General features: G+C 47.9%; 1 protein-coding gene, 1 long non-coding RNA gene, 1 other non-coding gene and 1 pseudogene across 4 annotated transcripts; 2 read left to right on the top strand and 2 right to left on the bottom strand.

Moving 5' to 3' along the window:
- Nucleotides 1-1442: 1442 nt before the first annotated feature.
- LOC117309540 (neuroligin-2-like) lies at nt 1443-5980 on the bottom strand. Its single transcript, XM_073797961.1, is given in 7 exon segments — nt 1443-1926; nt 1929-2457; nt 3247-3843; nt 4209-4401; nt 4525-4700; nt 4898-5033; nt 5854-5980. Coding segments are annotated over 7 exon segments (2139 nt in total). The 3' UTR covers nt 1443-1545.
- Nucleotides 5981-14036: 8056 nt separating this feature from the next.
- Nucleotides 14037-16806, top strand: LOC117309523 (uncharacterized). 2 transcript variants are annotated; one of them, XR_004523877.2, is made up of 3 exons: nt 14037-14278; nt 14387-14478; nt 16278-16806. It is a non-coding gene; the product is annotated as an uncharacterized lncRNA (long non-coding RNA). The 2 variants fall into 2 exon arrangements; XR_004523878.2 differs by lacking the exon at nt 14387-14478.
- LOC117309857 (Z30 small nucleolar RNA) lies at nt 16061-16157 on the top strand. The gene has a single exon (XR_004524147.1). It is a non-coding gene; the product is annotated as a Z30 small nucleolar RNA (small nucleolar RNA).
- Nucleotides 16807-17323: 517 nt separating the features above from the next.
- Nucleotides 17324-20517, bottom strand: LOC117309522 (peroxisome assembly protein 12-like; annotated as a pseudogene).
- Between the last annotated feature and the right edge of the window lie 4956 nt (nt 20518-25473).

Here is a 25473-nt window from a genome sequence, read left to right as displayed (position 1 = left end):
GTCACCTTACACACATCCTTTCAAATCAAATTCTTCCTGCTGGTGTCTGCCCAAGCGCTGTCCCCCACTGCCCCCTCCATCTGTTCCTCAGTACAGCTGACCCCGTTCTCTCCCCCAACCTGTCCGGGGAAGTCTTTCTCCCCTGCTCTCCTCCCCTCCCCCCTCCACTGCCCCTTTCCTTCAGCCCTGGGGGCCCAGGGGAGAGGGGGCAGGTCAAAGGAGGGGGTGGGCAGCTGAGGGGAGAAGCTGGCTTGGGACCAGGAAGGGATGTCTTCAGAGGGGGACGGCGAAGAGGGGAGGGAAAACAGGGGCAGAGAGGGAGGGATGAGACATGGCGAGAAGAGGGACGCAGGCGGGACCCCTTTAGCTGCCACCTCCCCCTCTCCTGTATCCTACCTGCCCTGGCCCAGGGCTGAGGAATCCTTGGCACGTTTTGGGGGGTCTTTGCCCCTCAAACCCACCTCAGCAGTTTGGCACGGATGAGCGACGGTCTGAGGACTGAGGGAAGAAGGGCTGCCCTCAGACCGCGGTGAGAGTTTTGGTCAAACATGCACGGCCTCTGTGGGTGGCAGGTGCCACGCAGCCCCCCACCCCACCCCACCCCCCGAATTCTAGGGGAAGGAAGGGCAGAGCTTAGGGTCTGTTCATCTCCTCAGGGTTTGTCCCTCCCCCTCAGCTTCTGTCAGTTTGAAGTCCTTTCACACCTGCTGTGTGAGAAGTTAAGTGCTGGGCCTGAGGCCCTAAGATGCAGGGAAGTGCTGGAGAGAAAGGGGCTGTCTGCATGGGAAAACGTACATCCACATGCAAGAACATGTTTCCACTCAGAAATGCATCCTGGACCCAGGGGAAGACAAGTTCCCAGGCAGCACAGGGATGCAAGGTCTCCTCTCTTCCCCGTGGCAGGGAATGTGTGTCTGTCATCTGTGGAAGGCGAGGCCTGCCCTGGGGAGACCGTGCTTCACCTCACTTGTGCCACGGGGGATACACATGCTTCGCTGGGGCGGGAGGGCTGGGGTCAGGGCAGGGGGGCTGTGATTTCCTCGCTACTTCCCAGGCACCACCCTGTGTCGTCCGGTGGCCAAGGGTCGCTGTTTGTGAACACACCACTTCCAGGGTCTCCAGGGGGTGGGAGGAGGGAGGAGGTGGGGGCACAAATCCCCACAGAAATTCTTTGAGGGAGCCAACATGTGTCCAGGGCGGCAAAAAAAACCCTCACCCTGCACATGGTTTCTCACCCCCTTGTGAGAAAGCACAACTCCACGTGGGAAAATACTTCCACGTCTCCACACACCGAAGACGGGTGTCCAGACGAGGGAGGGGAAAAAACACCCCCCCCCCCCCGTTGTTCAAAGGCCCGGGTCCAGAGAAGAGAACGGGCCACTCTGCGCGGGAGAAGCGCACACATCCCGGCGAGGAAACCGATGGCCACCTAAAGCTCCTCGATGTGTCACAGCTCCACACGACAAAAGCCTGTCGCCAAGTCCTCCTCCCTGCCTTCTGAGCTGGCCGGGAGGGCCGGGGAGGGGGGCCTCCCCGAGCCGCCCCCTATACCCGAGTGGTGGAGTGGGGATGGGGGAGCGTGTTGTTGTGGCTGGTAGCGGTGGGGGGAGGCGGGGGGAAGGGCCCAAAGGGATGCAGGGAGGGGGGCGGCGGGGGAGGGGGTGGCCCCAGGCCGCTGGGCAGCAGGGTCAGGGCCCCGGGGGCCAAGAGTGGCAAATCGTCCGGCGCCCGGCGCAGGGCCAGGGTGTAGTCGGGCGGGCAGGCGGGGCGCAGGGCCACCGCAGGTTCCGCGCCGACGCCCCCGCCCCGCTTCAGCTGCAGCGACACCAGCTCCTCCTCGGGTGGCAGCTCACGGCCGGCAGCAGGGAGCAGGGTGCCCCCGCCGGGCACGCCGGTGCCCGAGCCGCCGGGGCGGGGTGGGTGGGGAGGCTGAGCCGCCTGCACCGCAGCTCCTGCCGCCGGTCCCGCTTGTAGTAGAGAGCGGCGAAGGCAAGGATGTTGAGGAAGAGGAGGGAGGCGCCCATGGCCACGGTGACGCTGAGCTCCGTGGAGTAGTTTCGGGAGTCCCCGGGGAAGCGGTCGTAGGCCTGGGGGCCTGGCTCGGGCTCGGGCTCGGGCGGCAGGGTGGCCGGAGGCGGGGGTGGGGGGCGGGGGTGGGGGCGGGGGCGGCGAGTGCCGGGGGCACCAGGGGGCGGGCGTGGCGGCCAGCGCGTGGCGTAGGGAGGGAGGCGCGTGGTGGTGGTGAAGAGCTCCGTGTGCAGGTTGTGCAGGTGCGGCACGAGCTTCAGCCAGAAGGCCACCTTGTTGGCGCGGTAGTTGGCGCGCACGCGCGGCTTCAAGCCGATGTGCAGGTACAGCCTCTCCTTGCTGTTGAACTTGCTCCACACCACCTCCTCGAAGCGGTTGCGCTTGGTGTGGATGAACTTGGTGTCCTGTGGCACCGGCTGGTTGGGGTCGCTGTGGACACAACGGGGCAGGGAAAGGAGGAGTAAGGGTGAGGCTCCCATGAAAGGCAGGGGTGGGGGCCTGCTATGGGAGGAATGGAGAGAGAGATGGACAGAGATGCAGAGAGCTGGGGAGACGGGAAGTGAGACAGAGACGGATACGAAGAGACAGAGAAACTGCCAGAGACGGATGGACAGACAGACAAAGAGGGATGAAGCCAGACTGCCAGAGACAGTCTGAGATGAGGACAGAGGGAAGAGACAGACCACCAGTGACAGAGGCAGAGTCTGAGAATGAATGAGATAGAGACATATGGAAACAGAGACACAAAAGGACATGAGAGACAGCCAGGGGGAAACCAGCGAGTACAGAGTAACCAGATCAAAGCAAGCAGAGATATCAATAGATTTCAAGAGAGAGAGGCAGAGACAGCAATAGACAGACAGACACAAACCCTCACACACACTCAGATACACAGATGGGAGCACTCAGACAGCGGGCCGAGCTCTGGGAGGAGAAGGAGAGAGCTGGGTGGGCAAGGGAGGGAAGGAGAGACAGACACGGAGCCAAAGGCACCAAGTGAGCCCGCCCCCCAGAAAAGACAGGGACCTCTCTTCCAACTCTTCTGAGTCTTCAACACACACAGAAGAGCTGTCCGGCAGGTGTCTGAGTCGAGAAGGCAAGAGTGCCTTGATGGAGGAATGATGGCCGTGTGAAGGAGAGGGAGAGAAGGGGCTGAGGATGGAGGCGGTGTGTGCCCTGACCTGCAGGGATGCCTGACCCAGCCCCTCTGGCCCTCACCCGGTCTTGGCGAAGTTGGTCCAGTAGGTCATGACCACGGCGCTGAGCATGACATCATTCTTGGAGAAGTTGCAGGGGAAGAGGTCGGTGGCACCCACCATGGGCACACCAAAGACGTAGGGTAGCTCATCCCCATGCGCTGCATCTGCCCACTCGGGCCGGCCCTCAGCCTGGCAGTGGTGGTAGAAGGTGTAAAAGTAGACAGGGGACTGGTAGTCAGCGTGCAACTTGGCGGTGGCCACAGCCGGTGCCACCCACTGGTGGCCAGTAAAGAGCGCCAGCAGGGTCTTGCGCCACATCTCGCCATTGTCCCTGTTGGCCCAGTCCATGTACATAAACTTGATGGTCTGCCGCAGCACATCCTTGCCCTCCGGGTAGCCATACAGGTTGTCCACAAAGTTGGAGACGGTGAAGTCGAAGGCGCTGGCGGACACGCCGTCCTCGCTCTCCGCCGAGTCCTCCACGAACTTGAGGCCCTCTCCCTGGTTGACACCGATGAGCATGTCATAGTTGAGGAATTCTCCCTGCTGCATGAGGATCTCAGGGTCATCGGGGACTATATCACCATCCACCACGGGCCCAAAGGCGATATCGTAGCTGGGGAGAAGGGGTCAAGGTCGCATCACCTGTTCACCGGCCTCCTCTCAGCTCACAGCCTGCTGAGTCCTCTGCTCAGAAGACCCCTCTCCCCTAGTTAAAACCTTCTGAGCCCTTCAGGGTACTTGACCTCTCAGGAAGTCCTCCCTCAAGCACTTCATGGAGCCTCGTGCACACTGGCTCTGTTTAGGCACCTCCGCCTAGGGAAGGCTTCTGGGAGAAGGCAGGGCCCCGGGAGGGCCTTGAAGTTCCCCTCTCCTGGCTAAATGGAATGCTTGTGGCCTGTGGGCACCTCTCACCCTCAACCTCCTTGGAACCAGCAAGGAGAATGGAGGTCTGGACCTGGCCCTCTCCCACCCCCATACCGGGCGGGCTGTATGTCCTGGTCCACCAGCTCCCGAGAAGGCTTACGGCGCAGACACTCCACGGCCTCTGCACTGTCCTCCCGGTCACAGCCCACCTTGGCCGCCAGCAGCCGCGTGTACTTGAGCAGCTGGTAGTTGACAGACCACTTAGAAATAGCAGTGCCACTCTGGGCGATGGCCTTCTGGAACAGCCCTGGTGGGACAGGCAGGCTTTAGGCTGGGCTGTTATCAGCCTGAGGGAGGAGAAGGGGGACCTGGTGGGGTTGGGGGTGTGAGAAAGGGGACAAGAGGGACAGGCTGAGGAGGTGGCTGGTACCTTCCAAATGGTGGGAGAGGATCAGAAGGTTGACACAGGAGGCCCCTGCCCCAGATCCGAAGATGGTGATGCGCTCGGGGTCGCCCCCAAAGTGGGCAATGTTCTCACTGAGACAGCGCAGGGCCTGGATCTGGTCCACGAGCCCGTAGTTGCCTTTTGCAGCCTGGTCCCCAGTGCTGAGAAAACATGGGGGTAGAGGAAAAAAGGGGGCTTCCTGGGGGTGTCACAGCACACTTTCCCTCTTTCTGGGCAGCTCAGTCCAACCCAGAAGCCATTCTGCTTCTGCTGGGTTTAGAGGAACCCTGCCAGCAGGCCCTCCTCCCAGACTCCAGCCCCTAGAGTTGGCTGCCCACCCTCACCAGGCACCCCAAGCCGGTAGTTGAGTGTGGCTACAATGACGTTGCCGTAGGTGGCCAGGACAGAGCCATCCAACATGTTCCCGGTGCCCTCCATGTAGGAGCCACCATGCAGGAACAGCATCACCGGCTTCTTCCCGGAGTCCCGGATATCTGCGTGGGGAGGGGGCGGGTCGGTGGGCCGGGGGGTGGGGGACAAGGACACAGTCAAACCAGAAGCAGCACCGCCCAGCTCCCAGGCCTGCTGAGTTCCAGCCCAGAGCTCAGGGGACATGTCACTCCCATACCTGGGGGGCAAGACCGGATTCTCCTCCCTCCCTCCCCAGCTAACCCTGGCAGACGATCCCTCCCCACCTCCTGCCAGTGTGCCCTACAGCACTTCTCCCCATGCTTGGCAGACCTTCCAAGAAGCCTAGCAGAGGCAGGACTGGGGGCTGGCCCTCCTCAGGGCATCTGCTGGACCCAGAGGAACCCCTCCCCACAAACACACAGCAAATCTCCTTCCTGCTCCTAGGAAGAGCGAGCTCCCAAGGCTGTCACTGGAGCTAGAGATCCTGGGAGGGTCCTGGCGTTTCCTTCGACTCAGGCCGTGGGCCTCAGTTCCACATGGTAGCCTGGTCTGTGGGTGAGGGTGTGCCAGGCCCTAGGGTCCCTAGGGGCTTGGTCTCCTCCCCAGTTACCATGGCAACCCCAAGCTTAATTACTGTGGCCGGAGGCGGCAGGGTGGGAAAGAGCCTGCCTAATGAAGCCAGGGTCCAGCTCTAGTCTCGGACCCCCCAAACTGGCCTAAGTCCTGAGCTCTGGACCCTTCTCTTGCCATGTCCCCAAAGGATCCCATGATCACTCCCATATGTAGAAGGCCCCTTGAGGGGTAACTAATTCCGGAAGAGGGTGGGAGTCTGCGAGGGCTTGCCAGGGTCCCTGCCCCTGCAGCTCCTCCACGATGCAGCCACAGTGCCTGTGCTGGCGTCACCCCTGGCCTCCAGGCCCTCCTCTTTCTTGACACCTGCAATCTCTGACCAGCCTGGGCACTCGGGCAAATAAGATCCAGACATGGGCCTCCACAGCTGGTCCCCAGTGCCTCTGCCCGCCTCCCTCATGCCGCTAGGAACTTCCCTCCTGGCAGAAGGTCAACCAACAGGTCACTGAGACACTCCCCTCCAACCCCCCACAGACAGCTTCCTGCCTCCTGTCTCTTAGGACCTTCTATGACACCTCCTTCCACCTGACTTTGGCCAGGAGCTCCTAGGTGGGCAGTGCCCTCTCTGTGTCCTCCCCCAATCCTATTCTTCCCTTTGTTCCTGAACCTCCAGTGGCCTTCCAACAGTTCAGGCTGGTCTCCTTCCCTCCAAGGTCCTGTCCTAAATGTCCTCACCCCTCCCCGCTCCTCCCCACCCAGCACCTCCACTCCCAGCGAGGGGGGAGGGGGAGTCAGAAAGGGGAGGAGCAGGAAGGGGGGCTGGGGCGACAAGAATTCAAAACCAACAACAAAAAAGAGGATCAAGAAAGAAGAAAGAAAAAAACAACAACCAAAAAACAAGAAGCTCTCGGGGCAGATTCAACAAGAAAATTTAAAAAACCCAAAAAAACAAGAAACCAAAAAGATCCGTTTTTGGAAAAAAAAGAAAAAAGTTCTTTGCACTTTTTCAAAATTTTGTGGTGAAACTTCAAGATATTGGGCCCTGTTTTCAAAAATGTCCAAATTCTTTAATTTGCTTCAAATGTGCGTTTTCTGCATCGGACAGGCTTTTTTTTGGAAACTGTAGCAGCTTTCTGCTGTTTCGATTGTGGCATCAATTTGCCAACTTAAACTTGTTTTTTTTAAATGTTATTTTGCTCCAAATTAAAATTGTTTTTTCAAATGTTATATTTCCCAACTTTAAAAACAGTCCAAATGTCTTGGGCTTCCCTGGTGGCGCAGTGGTTGAGAGTCTGCCTGCCGATGCAGGGGACACGGGTTCATGCCCCGGTCCGGGAAGATCCCACATGCTGCGGAGAGGCTGGGCCTGTGAGCCATGGCCGCTGAGCCTGCGCGTCTGGAGCCTGTGCTCCGCAACGGGAGAGGCCACAACAGTGAGAGGCCCGCGTACCGCAAAGAAGAAAAAAATAAATAAATAAATAAATTTGTTTTAAATACAATTTATTGAACTGTAACTTTATAAAACTTAATTTTTAGTAATGACTGTTTAACAACTGGCTCAAAACATTCCTGAAAAGTTAACAAATGGCTCTCGAGCCAGTAAGAGCCAGTTCCAATACACCACTGTAAGGCAATCATCCCCAGACAATTTTCTTTTCATCTGATGTGGGAAATTGCCTTTTATAAGATACTTCATTTGGGCTTCTCATCACCCAACAAAATTTTCTCATGTATGGAAAGTAGGATACTTGAAGATTCAAAAAACACAGAATTTAGTGTGTGTGAGAAGTTCAAAGTCATAGGAAACAGAAGGAAACCTGTTTAATATACAGGTTCCAAAGAGGTAGAAAGGACAGGAAGGGAGTTTTCTCCATCTTATCTGGATCTGTGTCCATCACCATGCCTACCCATTCCTGAGTTGTCAGTTTGCAAATATCCTTGTCCTTCACCATCCAGGAACAGGGAGCTTCTGAGAAAAGTGCACCACAGAATGGCTTCACTCCGATCACACAAGCATAGCCATATAGCTCTCCCCCAGCTAACACATCCAAGATTTTGACTGTGAAATCTATCTGGCATTGAGACTGGCAAAAATGGACACAAGGTAATTTGTATATTGTGTTTTCTATTTTCTTTTTCAAAGAATCACGGTCAACCTTTTCTTTAGCACATCCCAGAACTTTCTTACTCCTATCATCCACTCCAATAAAAAGATAGCCTCGGGCTTCCCTGGTGGCGCAGTGGTTGAGAGTCCGACTGCCAATGCAGGGGATGCCCCAGTCCGGGAAGATCCCACATGCCGCAGAGCTGCTAGGCCCGTGAGCCATGGCTGCTGGGCCTGCATATCCGGAGCCTGTGCTCCGCAACGGGAGGGGCCACAGCAGTGAGAGGCCCTCGTACCGCAAAAAAAAAAAAAAGAAACGAAATAGCTTCCTTATTTTCAGCTATAATTTGTCTCCCTATAACTTCCACCTGCTGGGACTCACAAACAAATCTAATTGCTTTTGAACTAGCAAAACTATACTCTCATGACTCCCAAGGCTCATTGATGTTACTTGGTTGCTGATGACAACCATGATAGATACAAAGTTTTCTGAGAGTCTAGCTCCATATGAACATCTGCTCCACATTTCCCCAAATTTCTCACTCATTCTCCTTTACAAGTTGCTCCTGAGCTATGATTTTACTAAGCTCTTCATGCTCTCAGACATAAACTGAGAGGAATGAGATTTAAAAAAAAATTTTTTTTTTTTACCTGATGCTCTTGCTTTTCCTCTTATTGCTTCAGTTCCACATCTGGCTTTTGTCTGAATGTTTGCCTTCTGTCACAGCCCCTGTTGCCCTTTGATATCAGCCTGGAAGGAGCAGGAACTCTGCCAGACTCCCCTAGTCTTCATAACATTGACCCCTGAGGAAGGCTGATAAGGACTCAAGAAAAGCCTATGACAGGGCAGATTGTCAGGCCAGGATCTGACCTCTGGGAGAGAATGAAGTATTAGTGGGGAAATTCAGGGGTTTTCAAGTGAGGGGCCAAAGCTAAAACATCCCTCCTCTAAAGGGCTGAGTGTTATTTCTATACATCATACAAGCATCTCCTGTCATGGTTAATTTCACTTCAAAGCTCTACATTTATTTTAGATTAAGCTGTCCTGTACATATCTATTATGAACAATATTAACCTATTCTATCACCTTCCAAATCGTTTGTCCTATTCTATTCACTTTTATTCTCTTTTTCCTACTTTTCCTCTTTGTTGGACACAAGACCCAGCCTAGAAAAATACTCTTTGGTGAAGGTTTGGCTACCCCTGGATGAGAGGATTACAGATGATTTTTCATTGAATTTCTTTTCCTTTCCTTTTTTTCTTTAACTTTTCTCTATTTTCTAAATGGTCTACAATGAACATCAATTGTTTGCATAATTAAAAAAAACAATTAAGTGAAAAAAATAAACAGGTAAGAGACAGTTATCTCTTTTGGGGATGCTGGTTAAACTGGAACAAGTGAATATTGGCCAGCAATTATTGATGATGATGATGATGATGAACCTATGAACGTTAACTTACAAGGACAAAGGGTCTTTGCAGATGTGATTAAGAAAGGATGTTGAGATGAGGAAATTATTCTGGATTATCCATGTGGGCCCTAAATCCAATCACGAGTGTTCTCATAAGAATTCAGTAGAGGGACTTCCCTGGCGGTCCAGTGGTTAAGACTTTGCCTTCCAATGGAGGGGGTGTGGGTTCGGTCCCTGGTCAGGGAGCTAAGACCCCACATGCCTCGTGGCCAAAAAACCAAAAACATAAAACAGAAGCAATATTGTAACAAATTCAATAAAGACTTGAAAAAGTGGTCCACATCAAAAAAAAATCTTAAAAAAAAAAAAAGAATGAGGTAGAGAGAGATTTGATACCTACAAAAGAGGAGGGGGCAATGTGACCACAGAGGCAGAGATCGGAGTGATGTGGCCGCAAGTGAGGGAATGCCAGCAGGCACAGGAAGCAGGAAGAGGCACAAAATGGATTCTGCCCTGGAGCGTCTGAGGGGAGCACAGCCCATGCTGACACCTTGATTTCTGCCCTCGTATGTCAAACTTCTGGCTGTGAGAGAATAAAGTGTTATTGTTTTAAACAACCAAGGTTGTGGCAATTTGTTACTGCAGCCACAGGAAACTAACATACTTCTCTCCGCATAAGTCAAACCATCAAACAACTCTTTGTTTCTACTCCAATTTGCTTATGCTGAAATGGCATTCTGAAATAGGTTTCTGAATACCTCCTCGGGTTTGTTTTTTTTTTTAACTGAGGTCACTCTTCCTATGGAGTTCTGCTTTGTTGGCATGACACTTTGTACCTGTCTGGCTCAAAAGTTATTTCCAGGATAGGAGGCAGAATACATACTATGACGAATAAATCAGCACAGCAACATAGTAAACTGCAGAGGTCTGCTCTCAGCTTCAACTTTAACCCTTTTTCACTCACGTCATTTCCAAATTCAGTCTCACTTTTATTTCATTTTAAAATTTATTATTATTATTTCTTGGTCGTGCCACGTGGCATTTGGGATCCTAGTTCCCCAACCAGGGATTGAACCCGCGCCCCCTGCAGTGGAAGCACAGAGTCTCAACTACTGGACCGCCAGGGAAGTCCCCAGTCTCATTTTTAGTTCTACTACCTACCTTAATTCTCAGTTTCACTCTCACACTGAAATCCTTCTGATATCACTTACTTTTAGAAAGATAAAAAGGACCGTCATTTACTGGACATATGCATTTGGGCACAAGGGACCAAGCTGGGAGTGTGGCACATGATATGGAACCTGAGATTACATGGCCAGTTAAGTGGAAGAGCTGGCATGCACAGCCAGGTCTGTTTAATACAAATGCCCCTACTCCTTCCACTGCCTTTCAAGTTTGGGATTCTGGATTGCTTTGGAGTCTTCAAAATCTGAAATCTACCTAAGTACCTCCTTTTTCCTTCCCAATCAACAGGAAGGACATTTTTGGGGCAGAAGAACTAGGAACTGTATTGTTTTCTCCTTCTTATTCTTTAATGCACTATTAGGGACCAAATCAGGAGAAGGAAGGATAATGTGAAAGATGAGCAAAGAGGGTTTCTCTTCCTTCTTCAGAGTTCCTTAGTTAAGTCCTCTGGTTATGAATAGTACGTTATCAGGCCAGCGAGGAGCTCACATTCTGGCTCTGATACCTCAAAGCAAATGTTCATGATACAAAGCAACTTGAAATCAGTAGCTTGTACAGTGGTTTTTTTCTAGGTCTTGGGAAAATGATCTGGTCACACTGCTGACAGTTGGCGAAGAACTAGAGCTCCCAATTTATTTGTGTTTATTCACCAAGCATTTCAATTTATCAGCCGAGATAGGTATAGCACAGTTTTCCTGGTCAGTAGACACAAACTGCCAAATACCAGCATCCATCTCACTCTCAATTCATTTGTCAAGATGATTCGGCTAGAATAGTAGACTAGATAGCATGGTGACCAAGAGTAACAGTGCTGGTTCTACCACGCCACCACCTGACTCTGGGTAAGTCTCCTTTCATTCATTCTCTCATTCAGTCAGCTGTTTTTTAAAGCACCAAGGGCCTTGAAATCCTAGCTCTAGCACTTTTTGGCTTAGAAAGCTTCGTTAAGATAATCCAAACCTCACATTCCTTCTTTGTAAAGTGGAGATAATAATAGTGCCTTCTCCATACGGTTCTTGTGAGAATGAAGTGCGATGATGTATATAAAAAGGTTAGCATGGTGCCTGGCATATAACGTCAGCTTTTCATTCGATAATCAGTTACTAAGCATTTACTGTGTTCTGAACATGGTACTATGTCCTGGGGCCACCCATCATTTGCACCATTTAGTGACTGCCTTCTTTGGGCCAGATCTGCAACTTTGATGATCTCAAATTGTCCTCGTAACAACTTATAAGACATGCATTATTTTCACTATCTTATAAATGAAGAAACTGAGTTCAGGGAAGTAAAGTTGAAGATTACACACCTAGTAAGTAGCAGAGCTGGGATTTGGACTCCTATCTATCTGATTCCAAAACCCATTTACTATCATTCTGCCATGCAGCCTTTACTGTTAGCAAGAAGAATAAGACACATGTCCTGTTCACAATCTAGAGGGGGAAAACATATATTAAAGAACTCATTGCAATACAACATATGTGATAACACCAGGTGTTATCGCATTGTTCTCATTCAGTTCTCGTAACAGCTCTGTGAGGTAGGTACTGTCATTATTCCCTTTTCACAGATGGGGAAACTGAGGAACAGAGTTTATGGTGCTTGCAAATACTATAGTCCATATACATGACCACTACACTCTAGTGCCATTCTGGAGAGCTAGAAACATATGAACAGTGTGCTTGGGGTGTTCTAAGGAGTGACAGTGACTATGCTTGTGAGAACAAGGTAAGATTTCATAAGTGAGATGGTATGTGAGCTGAAACCTGCAAGTAATGCACCAAGTTGAGGGTTTCCGTGGTGGCGCAGTGGTTAAGAATATGCCTGCCAATGCACGGGACATGGGTTCGAGCCCTGGTCCGGGAAGACCCCACATGCTGCGGAGCAACTGAGCCTGCACTCTAGAGCCCGCAAGCCACAACTATTGAGCCCGCACGCTACAACTACTGAAGCCTGCGCGCCTAGAGCCCGTGCTCCACAACAAGAGAAGCCACCGCAATGAGACGCCCGCGCACCGCAATGAAGAGTAGCGTCCACTCGTCACAACTAAAGGCCGCGCACGGCAACGCAGCCAAAAATAAAATAAATAAAAAACATAAAAAAGGACAACCTCATTTCCATAAAGACAAGCAAAAAAACTTACCTTAATAAAAAAAAAAGAGGGCTTCCCTGGTGGCTCAGTGGTTGAGAGTCCACCTGCCAATGCAGGGGACATGGGTTCGTGCCCCGGTCCGGGAAGATCCCACATGCCGCGGAGAGGCTGGGCCCGTGAGCCATGGCCGCTGAGCCTGCACGTCCGGAGCCTGTGATCCGCAACGGGAGAGGCCACAGCAGTGAGAGGCCCGCGTGCTGGGAAAAAATAATAATAATAATAATAAAAATAAAAGGAGGCACCAGATTGAGAAAGGACGATGGAGAAGGAAGGGGAAAACCAGGCAGAGGAAGCAGCACTTGCAAAGGCCCATTCTCTTCACTGTCTAAAGTCTATCCTTAAAGTACAATGGAGGTCCTTCATAGGTCTGGTACAGAGGACATTCCATTTTTCTCCATTTATTTCCTCATATCTTTCTCCCCATCCCTATCTGACACTCATCACATTCCTCCTACTGTCCTTCATATGCCACCTCTCCATTTCTTACTAGCTCTCACCTGGACCATTGCAATCACTTGGCAATAGCTTCCCCTTCTTTTACTCTGCCTTCCTTCAATCTATTTTTGAAACACAGTTGCATATTGAGTTTTCAGCTGTGATCACCCATCTCCTCAGACTCTGAAATCTTTAAATCTCCCACTTTCTCCAGAGTAGTCTAAACTACACAGCCAGCAAGCCACTATCTTTAACAGTCTTGCCCTGTCTTTCAGATCTCTTATCACCCCCTTTCTTTACGTTAACACTGGTCCTGAAACTTTGGTGTGAATCAGAATCTCCCCTGGGGTACTTATTAAAAATATACACGCCTGGGTTCCAACTCCAGATTCAAGCTTAATGATTCTGTAAGTGTGGATTGTGGGAGTTTGTCGTTTGGTTTTGATGCTGGGGGACATCTATGTTGTTAAGTTTCCTCCTGGTATTTCCAACTCACTGAATTTTGGAAAACACTACACCAGTTTCAACTTTACCTAAATTTGGTAAGCTCCCCTATGCTTTCTCATTTAATTTGGGAGTTAAATTATTTTCTCCCAGAATCTCCAAATCGAACGCATCTTTCAAAACCTAGATCAAATGCCACCTCTCCCAGGAAGCCTCTCTTGCTCTCTTTCGCAGTTCTTTGATATTTAGTGGCACCTCTTGCTTATTCAGGAAGCGTCCAAGCCCCTGACAAGCCAATGAGTTTCTCCTGGTCGGGGGGAGAGGGACACATTAATCAAAGTCCACCCCAACCCCTAGCCCTCAGGCGGGAATTCGGCGCAAGCACGATACTGTCGGAACACTGAATCCATAGTTCTTCCTGGAAAGCCAGGGCACACACACCCTCTACAGCCTGCCTCAAATGCCCTTCCCCAGTTGTGAAACGAGGCACCAGCATAAACCACTCCAAATGTCAGTCTCCCCAAGGTCGGAGATCAGGGAATTGGAGGGCGGGCGGGGACTACTCAGGGTCTTGCTTTCAACTTTGAGCATGTAGCCCGCCACGCCAAGAAGAGACTGCAAAGACGCCTACGCCTTCCCGCCCGCTCTCCCCACCCCAACCCCGGCGTTCGCCTAGCCCTCCGATTGGCTGCTCCTCGCACCAGCCGAGCCTCAGGGCTGCGGCCCACGTGGTCCACTGGTCGTCGCGGGATTGGTTGTCGGGATCGGGCTGCCGCGGCAGCTGGCGGGTTAGCGAGGTGGAGCAGTGTGGAAAGCCCCAAGCCCGTACCTCTGGGACTGAACGGCGGCGGGTGGGCTGCGGTCAGCCTCTGCAGGCCTGGGCAGGCCTCCTGAGAGTCTAGGGCGTAAGAGTTTTGGGGGTTCCCAAAGCGGGCTGCGGACCCCCTGCCTGAGGCTTTGGTTTGAGCCCTGGATCCGGCCTTGTGTTTCCCCGGAAGGATGGCGTCTCAGTCTTTCCTGAAGTTGGTGGGGTTTGGATGTTATTATTATTATTATCAGCAGTAGTATTGTTATTGTTGTTATTATTATCGTTTTGAGGATACACCGTGTATAAGAATTGGTTGCCCTGCGCAGGGTGCCATGCAGAATGCCATGAGTTAGAAGTTGGAGGACGGAGGGCTTAGAGATGCTTGAGGGACGTCCTTAACCTATGTGAAATGTTGGAGGTAAGTCGGCTTTATAAACTGTGCTGATGCTTGTATAATCCAGGCGCTTAGGGTTTAGTAGAGAGGGTCGTTCACTGACTGAATTAAACTGTCGCTTATTGAGCCGCCTTCTGTGTCCCAGGCATCATTCTGAGTGTAATGGATGCAAAGGCCAGTAAGAGGAAGTCCTGGTTCTTTAGGAGCTCTGTGTAATGGGGCTGGTGGGAGAGACGGGAGGTGGGGGACGTGAATGGGTGAATAATTGGTGTGTGATGCGTACTGTGGTGGGGAAAAGTGCTGTGGGAGTCAGAGGAGGGGATGACTGAGGGAGTTAGGGACCACTTAACAGAGAAGGTGACGTTTGAACAAGGTTTTAGAACTACAGACTTTCTCCAGATTGAAAGGGGTAGGGAAGGCGCTCCAGACAGAGGAAAGCGTACTGTGGAAGAGAACAAGGAAAGTTTGCCCTCTGTGGCTGGAGCACACTTGGAGCTCTGCTCACAAGTTTCATGCTTTTAGACAAGGTTATTTAAGTTCTCTTAGCCTGTTTGCTTTTTGTAACGTGTACTTACTTCTGCACAGGTTGATGAGATACAGGTTCAAGTCTCTAAACAGGCACTTTACTAGTTTCCCTCTCTTTGTGGAATTCAGTTGCTGAATGGAGAACACAGACCATAGCTGTACGTTTTTAACTATGGAGTATCAAGCTATTGACATTTATAAATGGCTGAAGGAGGCATGTTGTGTCTCCAGAATTGTTATTTAGATACAATGCTGAAAAGCTAGAGAGGTTGACATTGTTTGTGATCCTAGTACTTTAGCATAGCATGTTAGCGATAGTAAACTACGAGAAGGTGTCATTTAGAATAAATAAAATGCAGGCAGCTTTCTCATTCAGAAATTGATCATCCATGTTGTGAATTACCCAGGCTTTGCATTGTTTCCTTTATCTTGCCCATGGCCTGGAGAAAAATGAAATTAAACCTTGTATTTAGCTGGTAGTGGAAAAATATAAATCTGGTAATCAGACCTCAGTTTCTCTTTCCAGCATTGCTGTTATTTTTCTATGGACCTTTGTCAAATCCTAGCCTCCCTGGGTCTTGGACTCTTTAGCAGACTCTTGTATAAAATTTTTTATGACTATACTTTTCATCTTTGTTGGCAGCAGAATTGTAAATCAAATTGTATATTAAATGAACTGGAGTTTACTTTATAAAGGATTTTAGGAGAAAATCTTTTCTAAAGATTTTGCTTTAGAACTAGATTATAAATCCCTTCACAGACATCCCTGAGATTTTATCATGCATGGTGTTTGGACTCACTAAAACAAGAAATGTTTTTCTGTACTGTAAATGCTTCTCCACTCTACTCTGTATTACAAAAATTTTTAAAAAGCACCTCCAAAACAAAACTTGTTCAAGTTTGCATTTTTGTACAGCAGAGTTGCTTGAGGTGAATAGTAGAAGATCAAATATTGAAAGCCCACGGTTGCAACTTATCTAAAAAGAAGTCTTTTTTTCTCATGGGTAAACCTAAGTTTTCTTGGATGTGAAAATAGGGTGTTGGGCTGCTCTTAGATAATACAAGGAGGTGAAAAGCAATGATGCAATGATGAGTGAAGTATAGTCTGACCTGGCATTGCCATTGCTTCAGTGTTGGCATTGACCAGGGTATGACCCCTTAATCTTCTCTCTGAGCTGATTCTGGTTGTGGTTTTTCCACATTGGTATGTTCTAGCCTATTTGGATACTGGTTTTATTATGTGTAAGAGTGTTTAATATTCTTTTGAATTACTGATACTTTCCTGTTTTTCTTTGTAGGTTGAGGTGAAAAATATGGCTTTGATATCTTCATGGAAAACTGCATTATTTCAGTCCTGAATCTGGTTCGGTTCCCTTATTGACTCATTACTATATTAAAAATGTTTATTTAGCAGTGATTGTAAAATGAAAGTAATTAACATGTACATGTTTTTTGGGGGGAGACTAAGGGGAAACAGGTGTTCAGCCTAGAAAAACATTTCTCATTGGATTTCCTGTGAAGTCAGTGTGTCTTGGGTTTAACTTTGAAACAAATTAAAAAATTTTTAAATTAAAAAGAAGTTTACTTAACTATGGTATTTGTTCTGGTAAAACCTTGTGGTTTAATAAGAATTTTTGCAAATATCCATTATACTCTTCTCATGGTACATAAAAGTGTTAATATTTTAAAATCTATAGGATATTCTATTTCAAAATTTAGTTCTATTATCTTAGTGCTATCAGAAAATGTGCTTTGAATTGCTGAAATGAGTTGTATTGGACAACACCTGTCTCAGCAGAGGCACTTAAAAATCATTTTCATCCTTCCTCTTGTAGTAATGATTTTTTTTTTAACCCGTATGTTTTAACCTGTATGTTTAACCCTGCCAATCCAGTGTCAACTTAAGTGTTTGTGCAGTATTTCACTTGAGAAATAAGGTATTTCACTCAAGATTGAATTCTTGCTGTTGGAGGAGAGGATTTCTCTCCTATATTGGATTAGCAAAAAAAGCAAAATATTAATACAGAATGCCTCAAAAAATCAAAGGTAGGGGCTTCCCTGGTGGCGCAGTGGTTGAGAGTCTGCCTGCCGATGCAGGGGACACGGATTCGTGCCCCGGTCCAGGAAGATCCCACATGCCGCGGAGCAGCTGGACCCGTGAGCCATGGCCGCTGAGCCTGCGCGTCCCGAGCCTGTGCTCGGCAACGGGAGAGGCCACAACAGTGAGAGGCCCGCGTACCGCAAAAAAAAAAAAAAAAAAAAAACCCGCAAAGGTGGCCTGAATGAAAAATTTACTCTAAATACCTCAACTAATCTTTCGGTTTCCACATAATCATGACATGGAACAGCTCTTTGCCAAAAAACATTTATTCTTCAATTTTACTTAAGCGTTTTGTAGAAACTTTAGTAATAGCCAGAATAATTCATGTCAGCTTAGCAAACTCTTAACAGCAAGCACAAAGACCTTATGAAAAGATCCTGTCTTTACACAGTCATAGTTAGGGCAGTATTTTACTTCATCTCTTCATTAATAGCTTTGCTTTCACACTGAAGTCTTCAGACTATTCTGTATATACATTCAACCCCTATTTTCCTGTAACCAGTTTCCCAAGGAAGATATGTGTGGTTCACAAAGGGATCTTTAAAAGGTGATAAACTATAGCAAATGTTACTTAACAAATGAGTCTCAGCATATGGAAGGAGAAAGTGTTTCTAAGTATTTCTATAAAAAGCATGTCCGTGAGGGGTGGGGTGGGGATGAACTGGGAGACTGGGATTGACATGTATACACTGATATGTATAAAAGTGATAATTAATAAGAACCTGCTGTATTACAAAAAATAAAATAAAAAAGCAGGTCCATATTTCATACTGTTTGCAAACCGATAAAACCTATTCCTCATAGGCAGATAAATGCTTTCCTTTCTCAAAAGGCCTGCTTCCCCTTCACTACCCACTCTACGAGGTCTAACTTGGGTTTTTCCTGAGAGCTTCTATACCTCTTGTCCTTTAAGGAAGGGGACAGGAAAAGCTTCTGTGCCGAGTACCCTCTTTGATCCCCTTCTCTATGCTGATCCTCACATCCCCTGCCAGTCCTGATTCTCTCACTCTGACCAGCTCGGTCAACTCTAAGTAGAGGTGTCTAGGGAGCAAGCTAAAAGGTTAAGATCAACGAGTACATCCTTTTAAAGAAATCCATGTGGCTGTTTAAAGTTCATACAATTATTAATTGAGGATGATCAAACAATGCTATTTACCGTGCGGAAAACAAGCCCTCTGGCCTTATAGTGCAGTCATTTTGTTGTGAGACAAGGTGCTAATCCCTTTCAGTTCTCAGGGGAGTACAGTTTAATCAGATGCTGTACTTGTGTTGGATAACCTGTGATGGGACAAGCTCGGTGACTCTTCACGTAATTAAACACACAGCGATAACAAAACACATAGCCAGAGGTGGCGAGAACGGTGTCATTCACCCGGTTTTTACGACACAGTGGGCACACAGTCTTCATTTGGGGCAACAGGGGAGAATCAGAATTGTAGTCTAGATGTACCGGTGGTGGTGGAGTAGGCAGGGCAGTCAATGACTTGATGGTTTCTTGGTTTCCGGATGAATACCACCACTCAAGGAACTGCAGGAAGAACACACCCACCAAAAGGCCAGTAGAGAGGCATGAGGCGGCACCTCCCACGGCTTGCTTCAGAGCTGACTTTATCTTCTCGCCAACGCCGTTTGGAGAACAGAACAAGGAGGCAAAAGCAGAAACTGTTTATTTAGGTACAATCACAGAACAACTAATACGCATGCAATTCTTACACTTTTCATTAGAATCGTTGATTCAGCTTGGGGATTGAATAGATGGTGGACTGGCGTTTTCTCTTGTGTCTATTCGAAACAATTCCCTCTTTCTAACCTACCGTATTTTAGGAGTTCTAGGAGCTAAGCTTTGTTTTTAATGACTAGGGCTTCTTTTGCTTCGTGTTTTGAGAAAGAAGTTAATGAGCCATTGATTATATAGACCTTTTATGGGGGTGGAAGATAGTATATCCAGAAAAAGAAATAACTCACTTAAAAAACAACTCAGCAGTACTGAGGAATATATTTGAACTTGTCAGAGAACACAGACACTAGGAGCGGGATAGCACCATGGTTAAGAGCAGTCTTTAGAATTGTACTGATCTGGCTTGAATCTCAGCTCTGCCGCCTATTAGCTGTGTGGCCTTGGCAAAGTACTCAAATGTTAGAACTTAGTTTCCTCAACTGTTAAATGGTGCTAATGCATTTATTTCATTGAGCTGTGATGAGGATTGAGATAATATACGTAAACACCTAGCAAAGTGTCTGGTACATAGCAAGTGTGTGCAAAAATGTAGCCATTATGATGAGGAAGGTTACCAGGATGGCAATCCTTGTTTTATGGACACAAGAATTTTTCGATGATTTTATGAAATACCCCAAAGTGGACTGAAGGGGGTAAATTTCATAAAATTGGGATAAGATTTTAGGATTTATTAATCAAATATGTTGGGGAAATGTTAAGCCTTACCTCCCAGCTGGTTGCTGCATCATGCTGGCTTCGGCTGGTTTGTGCTCCAGAGCTTGTATATCCTGAACTGTAAGTCGACCTAGCCAAACCCCAGCCAGACTCAGCAGTGGTGAGTGATGCTGAGCCTTTCCTAGGATGTATCGAAGCTGCTGTACAAGAAACCAGCCTTCCCAGGCCATGTTAACAAATGGGTAGGCTGCCAAAAAGGCTCTGTAAAATCGTTTCCAGCGGGAAGTAGGGGGATGGATGGAATATTCATCCTCTTTTCTCAGGCTAGAAATCAGCTTCTCCAGCTTCACTTTCAGATAGGGAAGAAGAACCAGGAAAATAACTGACTTCCAAAGCTGCTTCTTTGGGAGACCAGCACTGGCCAGTCTCTGAAGCTTGTGTGTGTCTCCTATTACGATCCTCTTTAAGCCATAAATGTTTTCAGAAAACGAGGCGCTGGTTTTAGACAGATAATGTTGCTGGAGCAGAAGATCTAGCAGGGTGAAGATTTCATCAAACCACTTCCACAAGAAGCCGTAGCGGGCAGGATTTGATTCTGCAAGAACCTAAAGCAAAATAAATAAATGAAATTCATTCCATTACACAGCTACTATGCCTTGTATTTATATTTCCTTTTTTTCCCTCTGAATGTCCACACTTTTCTTTCTGGGTCTACCTTAACCTCCCTGAAGTGCTGGGTATTCAGTACACATAACAAGAGACTCCATAACCATTAAATCATGTGAGGTGCATTATATGCTAATTGGTTATTTCAAAACTTAGGCCAAGAAATAAATTCAGATTATTGACTTGGTTTTTACCCGGACGTTCCTAAAACTTTGCAGAGAATTAAATCCTTACCTTGACCACATGCTGAAGAGCAGGTCTCACTGCTGTCATTAAACTGTCCTGTGCTACCACCTCAAAGATGGGTGGCTGGCTGGTCATCCACCGCAGAAGCAGTTGTGATGTGAGCCCAGTGCTCAGCCATAGTTTCGTGTGTGCACTGGGTTTTTCTTTGCCCACAGACTCTCTAGTAAGCATGAACTTTCTGGGGGTGCCAGATGGGTGCTATTTTACAGGAACTGGGCAAAAAAGACCTCTTCCAGAGGCAGAGGGGAGGGGTCTCAAGGGAAGGTGAAGAATGAAGTCAACGCAGACACCCACGTTGGGGAAGTAGTGTGTGGGAGGGGTGAGTTGATTAATGCTGCACCTCACAGGGAAAAGCGTGACTATGGGGGGACAGGTATGGCGAAGGAGCGCTGGCCTCTCGAGCGGCAGTCCTGGAGGCGGCCAATCACATACTCCCAATCCGGAGGGCTCAAAAGCCAGGCGGCTCTGAGGGATCGAAGGTACCAGTGCAGGCCGGCCTGCAAACATCTCACATAATGAGAACGCTGGAACAAGGTTTGGGTTTAGTTGTTTCAATAGGAGAAATAAAATCTTGCAAATTAACCTTAATTGTGGTTCCAAAAAGTGTTTCAGGGAATTCCCTGGCGGTCCAGTGGTTAGGACTCTGTGCTTCCACTGCAGGATGAATGGGTTGGATCCCTGGCCAGGGGAGCTAAGATCCTGCATGCAGCGTGGCCAAAAAAGAAAAAAGAAAAAAAAGTGTTTTATAGTCTGATTGGATACCCGCTGGAGAAAGTCACATTGATGGAAGATTTTACCTTACAGAGTTTTAAGGAGTAGAGATAATGTATCTGTATAAAACACCTAGCTGTAGCTTTTTGGTCAGTGGTAGCTCTTACAGAGAGGCTTTTCTTAAGTGAACAGCAAAAAGACAAAGTTGAGAAATAGCATCACCTAAGACGAGTGGGAAGTTAGTTAAACATTGGTATCAGTTAGGGTTCTTTGGTTACAAGCAACAGAAAACAGGCTAATTTAAACTAAAAAATTTATTAGAAGAATATGGAGTAGCTAACAAAATAAGGAAAACCAGCTCTGAGGGAACAGGAATTACACAGTCCTACTGGATGTTTCTAGCAAGAATTAGCAAAGTGTCATACAAGCATCATTGTTGCAATGAACGAGCTTCAACAAATTTCTGTCACTGTACTTAAGATTCAGATCCCTATTGACTGACCTTGGTTCAGATTTCATCTCCTATCCCTGTTTCACTCTTAGCCAGAAGAGTGCAAGACACCTTAATAGTCCTTTGAGAATATTCCAAAAGTAAACTGATGTTGTTATGTGAGAAAAAAGGCAGTCAAAAATAACAATGTCAATTATTACAGCCAATAAACACCTCATCACAAATCCCACTCCCAGGTTTATGGTGTAATAAGCAAGACACAAAAATTGATTGCACTTATGTTAAAAGGTGTGAAGAGCCATCAGATAGGTTAATATGGTGAGTTTAGAGGAAGAGACAATAAGAGCTGGGAGAAATGAGGCCGTTCAAACTATCTTAAACAGAAGCTATATTGGCCTTTGTAACCAAAGGGAAGCCGGTGGAAGGAATGAGGTTCCCAGGAGCCCCTACCCAGAGGACACACCACCTGGCCTCTCAGTGAACTCCTGGTTCAGCCCCTCTCCCCAGCACCCCAGGCCGGATTCCCTTGGTGGCACACTACAAGCCTCCAAGGCCAAAGCTGCAGGTACCACTTCCCACATGAGAAAGCTAACTGGGAGTCCCAGGCTGGGGGCTGCGCATCCCTAGCAGATGAAGTGTTCCAGAGCAGCTGGGAACACCTGGATGAGAGAGTCCGTCAGGAGCGCAAAGTGCCCCACCAAAATGGCCCATCAGCGGAGCTGAAGCCAGCGGGGCCTGGAGACATCAAACCTGCCAGCTAAAACGCCCCATGAATATTTAACAGCCTTCAATATTTAATTAGTGCAGACAGATTAACTCGGAAATCGCACACACTTGGGCTGGGGGAAGGGGGAGCGTTAGAAGGAGAGGGGTGGGCTCGAGGAGGAGGCCGTGCTTATTGCATAGGGCGAGGGAGGCAGCTCACCTTCCCTCCTTACCACCCCTAGCCACCTCTCCCTGCAGAAAGCAAGTGACACTGAGAAAAGTCATAGAGAAATGGTAATTGGGAGAAGCCAAGGGAGGGGTCTGCATCTCAGGCAAGATTTGGGTAGGGTGGCGTGAGGGTAGTGCTGGGGTGCGCACTCTGTCAGCAGCCCTCCGCTGGGCCTGCTGGACCCCAGCCCGACTTTCGGCAGCAGGTGTCCATGTGTGATTACATCTGCGCCTTTGGCATTCCTGGATTATGCTGTTTGTTTATTGTATCGCAACACTACCATGAGTCTTTTATCCCCTTTGAGTTTCTTCGAGTTTTATCACATCTTGTGCCATTTTTTATTTAACAGAGTTTCCCTGAACTTCATTATCTGGTAATAAATTGTCATCATTGATGTCTCTTTTTGTCTAAACATTTGGTCAAGAACTTGTAAAATGTCAGAGCCAGACCTGGGCTCAGGCTGCCTGTCTATGCTGGGGGTAACATTCCAGTACAAAGAGGGCTTGGGTTCCATGAATGGACCAGCTTGCTTCACACCCTCATGTCTTTGGGCACACTGTACTTTCTGCCTTGAGCATCCTTCCCCTCTTCTCCTTCCCCCAAGAATTCACTCAGAGATTTTTACCCCCCGGGAAGTTTTCATTGACATCATATTTTGTAACCATCTTTTTGCTTCCCCCAGGCTGAGCTCCTCAAAGACAGTAACTCAAACTTCTAAATACATCATGGGAATGGACATGTTGTGGGTGCTTAATGATTTGTTTTTATTTTTAATAAATTGAAGAAAAGAGAGATTTTAAATAGGAACTAGAGCCCTCCAAGCACATGGTGTCAATGGCTTGTGTACCAGTTAGCTATGCTGCGTAACAAACAACCACAAAAAATCTCAGTGGTATATTATTATGAACATCTATTCTCAGGGATATTCAGGTCAGTGGAAACTTGGCTGGTCTAAGTCCAGACAGAAAATTCTGCTTCAAACAATGGTGGCTGGGACAGCTTTGATTCTCCCTGAAAGGCTGAAGTTGGCTGGGGAGGCTCTACTCCAGCTGTGTCTCATCCACCCTGGATGAGTAGGCTGGCCGAGGCATGTTCATCTCATGGCAGTGTCAAAGGTGCACAAGGAGTTGCCCAGCCACACAGCACATTTCAAGTCCTTGCTTTCTCCATGTTGCTAACATCTCATTTACCAAAGCAAGTCACATGGTCAAGCCCAAGGTCAAGAGGCAGGAAAGTAAACTCCATATGTGAGGAAGCCATGGCAAGGGTTAGATGAGGTGGGTAAAGACTTTGGGCCAGTGTTTGAATCAATTACAGGTGGGTTCCCACCACACCATGCTCAGGACCCCTCAATGACAGGACCCCAGTGGGACAAGAGCCAGATGAGCCCTATATGCCTCTCCCTCTCATCCTCATCCCCACCATCCCATCCCCACCCCCTGGGGCATCAGGGTTAACAAAACAGCAACAGACATGAGATGGGAGGTTAAAGAAGCCACTGATGTGAGCCACAAAAAGGAGAGAGAAGGGGACGGAGCCAAAGCTGAAAATCAAAGTCAAGGTCAGTCTCATATGACAAAGGACAGAAGTCAGCGATGAGGGCAAATAATGGACTTAGGCTGAGAAGTGTGGAAAGCAGAGCTTTCGCCCTCAAGTCAGCTCCAGCTCCTGGTGCTGCCTTGGGTGAGTCACTCCCCACTCTCAGGCCTCAGTTTCCCGGTGTGATAAGGCCTTTGGACTCTGGGAGCCCGCATACCCCTGAGGACACTGATGTCCTGTGCCCTCGGGCCCATCATTCCTCAAACTCTGCCCCATTTCTTTCTCTTCAACATGCAAAGTCTGAAATCCTCCCTAAATATCTCAAACTTACAATCAGACAGTCCTCTATGTCATCAGAATCCCAAGGCTTCAGGACAAAGGACAGTCACTAAAAGTAGGTCATTGGCAGGTGGGTGTCTTTCTCTCTGATGTGTAGAATCAAATCTTGAGAGTTAGAATAAGCAGCTGGTAGAACGGAAAGGAATCCTCTTGGGAATCAGAAAAACGTGGGTCCAAAGTCTACCACTACCATGTGTAGCTGAGTAATCTTGGAGGGACGCATAGACTCTCTGAGCCTCAGTTTCCTGGCCTGTGAAATGGGCTGGTCATGGAAGCACACAGGGCTGCTGAGGGGAATAAATGATAGGACATTTGCAATGTACATAGCACGGTGCCAGGCTCCATGAAGGAAGTCAACATATGGTAATACAGTACTTCCTTTCCCTCTTCTATCTCAAGCTCTTGAATCTTCACTGATTCTGTCTCTTCCCTTAAAAGAAAAAAATGTATACATATATATATATGTTTAAACATATATATAATTTTATATGTATACATATATAATTATATATATATTTATATACATATATATACATATATATACATATATATGTATATATATGTATATATATATAAAATTAAAACAACTGCCAATGGTTTAATCCTTGCATCCGGATGTGGTGATTCTTTTTTTTTTTTGACATCTTTATTGGAGTATAATTGCTTTACAATGGTGTGTTAGTTTCTGCTGTATAACAAAGTGAATCAGTTATACGTATACATACACCCCCATATGCCCTCCCTCTTGCATCTCCCTCCCACCCTCCCTATCCCACCCCTCCAGGCGGTCACAAAGCACCGAGCTGATCTCCCTGTGCTATGTGGCTGCTTCCCACTAGCTACCTATTTCACATTTGGTAGTGTATATACGGACATGGTGATTTGAACTGGGTCAGCATTATCCAATTTTTCTAAGTATTCTCTTTCCTACCTTTCATCAACTCTATTGACAGGGCTTCTGTCCCTTTCTAATTGCCCATCCCTCGGATTTCTTTTTCTCTTCCTTGTTAAAGACCAATTTTACAAAGCACTTCAGCCACTCAGCCATTTTTATCATCATAATTAATTTGATTTCTCTTCTCATTTATTAATGGGTCAGGCAGCTCTCAAGGATT

The sequence above is a fragment of the Tursiops truncatus genome, chromosome 20 (assembly GCF_011762595.2).
Source record: "Tursiops truncatus isolate mTurTru1 chromosome 20, mTurTru1.mat.Y, whole genome shotgun sequence".
NCBI lineage: Eukaryota > Metazoa > Chordata > Mammalia > Artiodactyla > Delphinidae > Tursiops > Tursiops truncatus.
The sequence above is the reverse complement of the archived record's forward strand: the minus strand, read 5'-3'. Positions and strand labels throughout refer to the sequence as shown.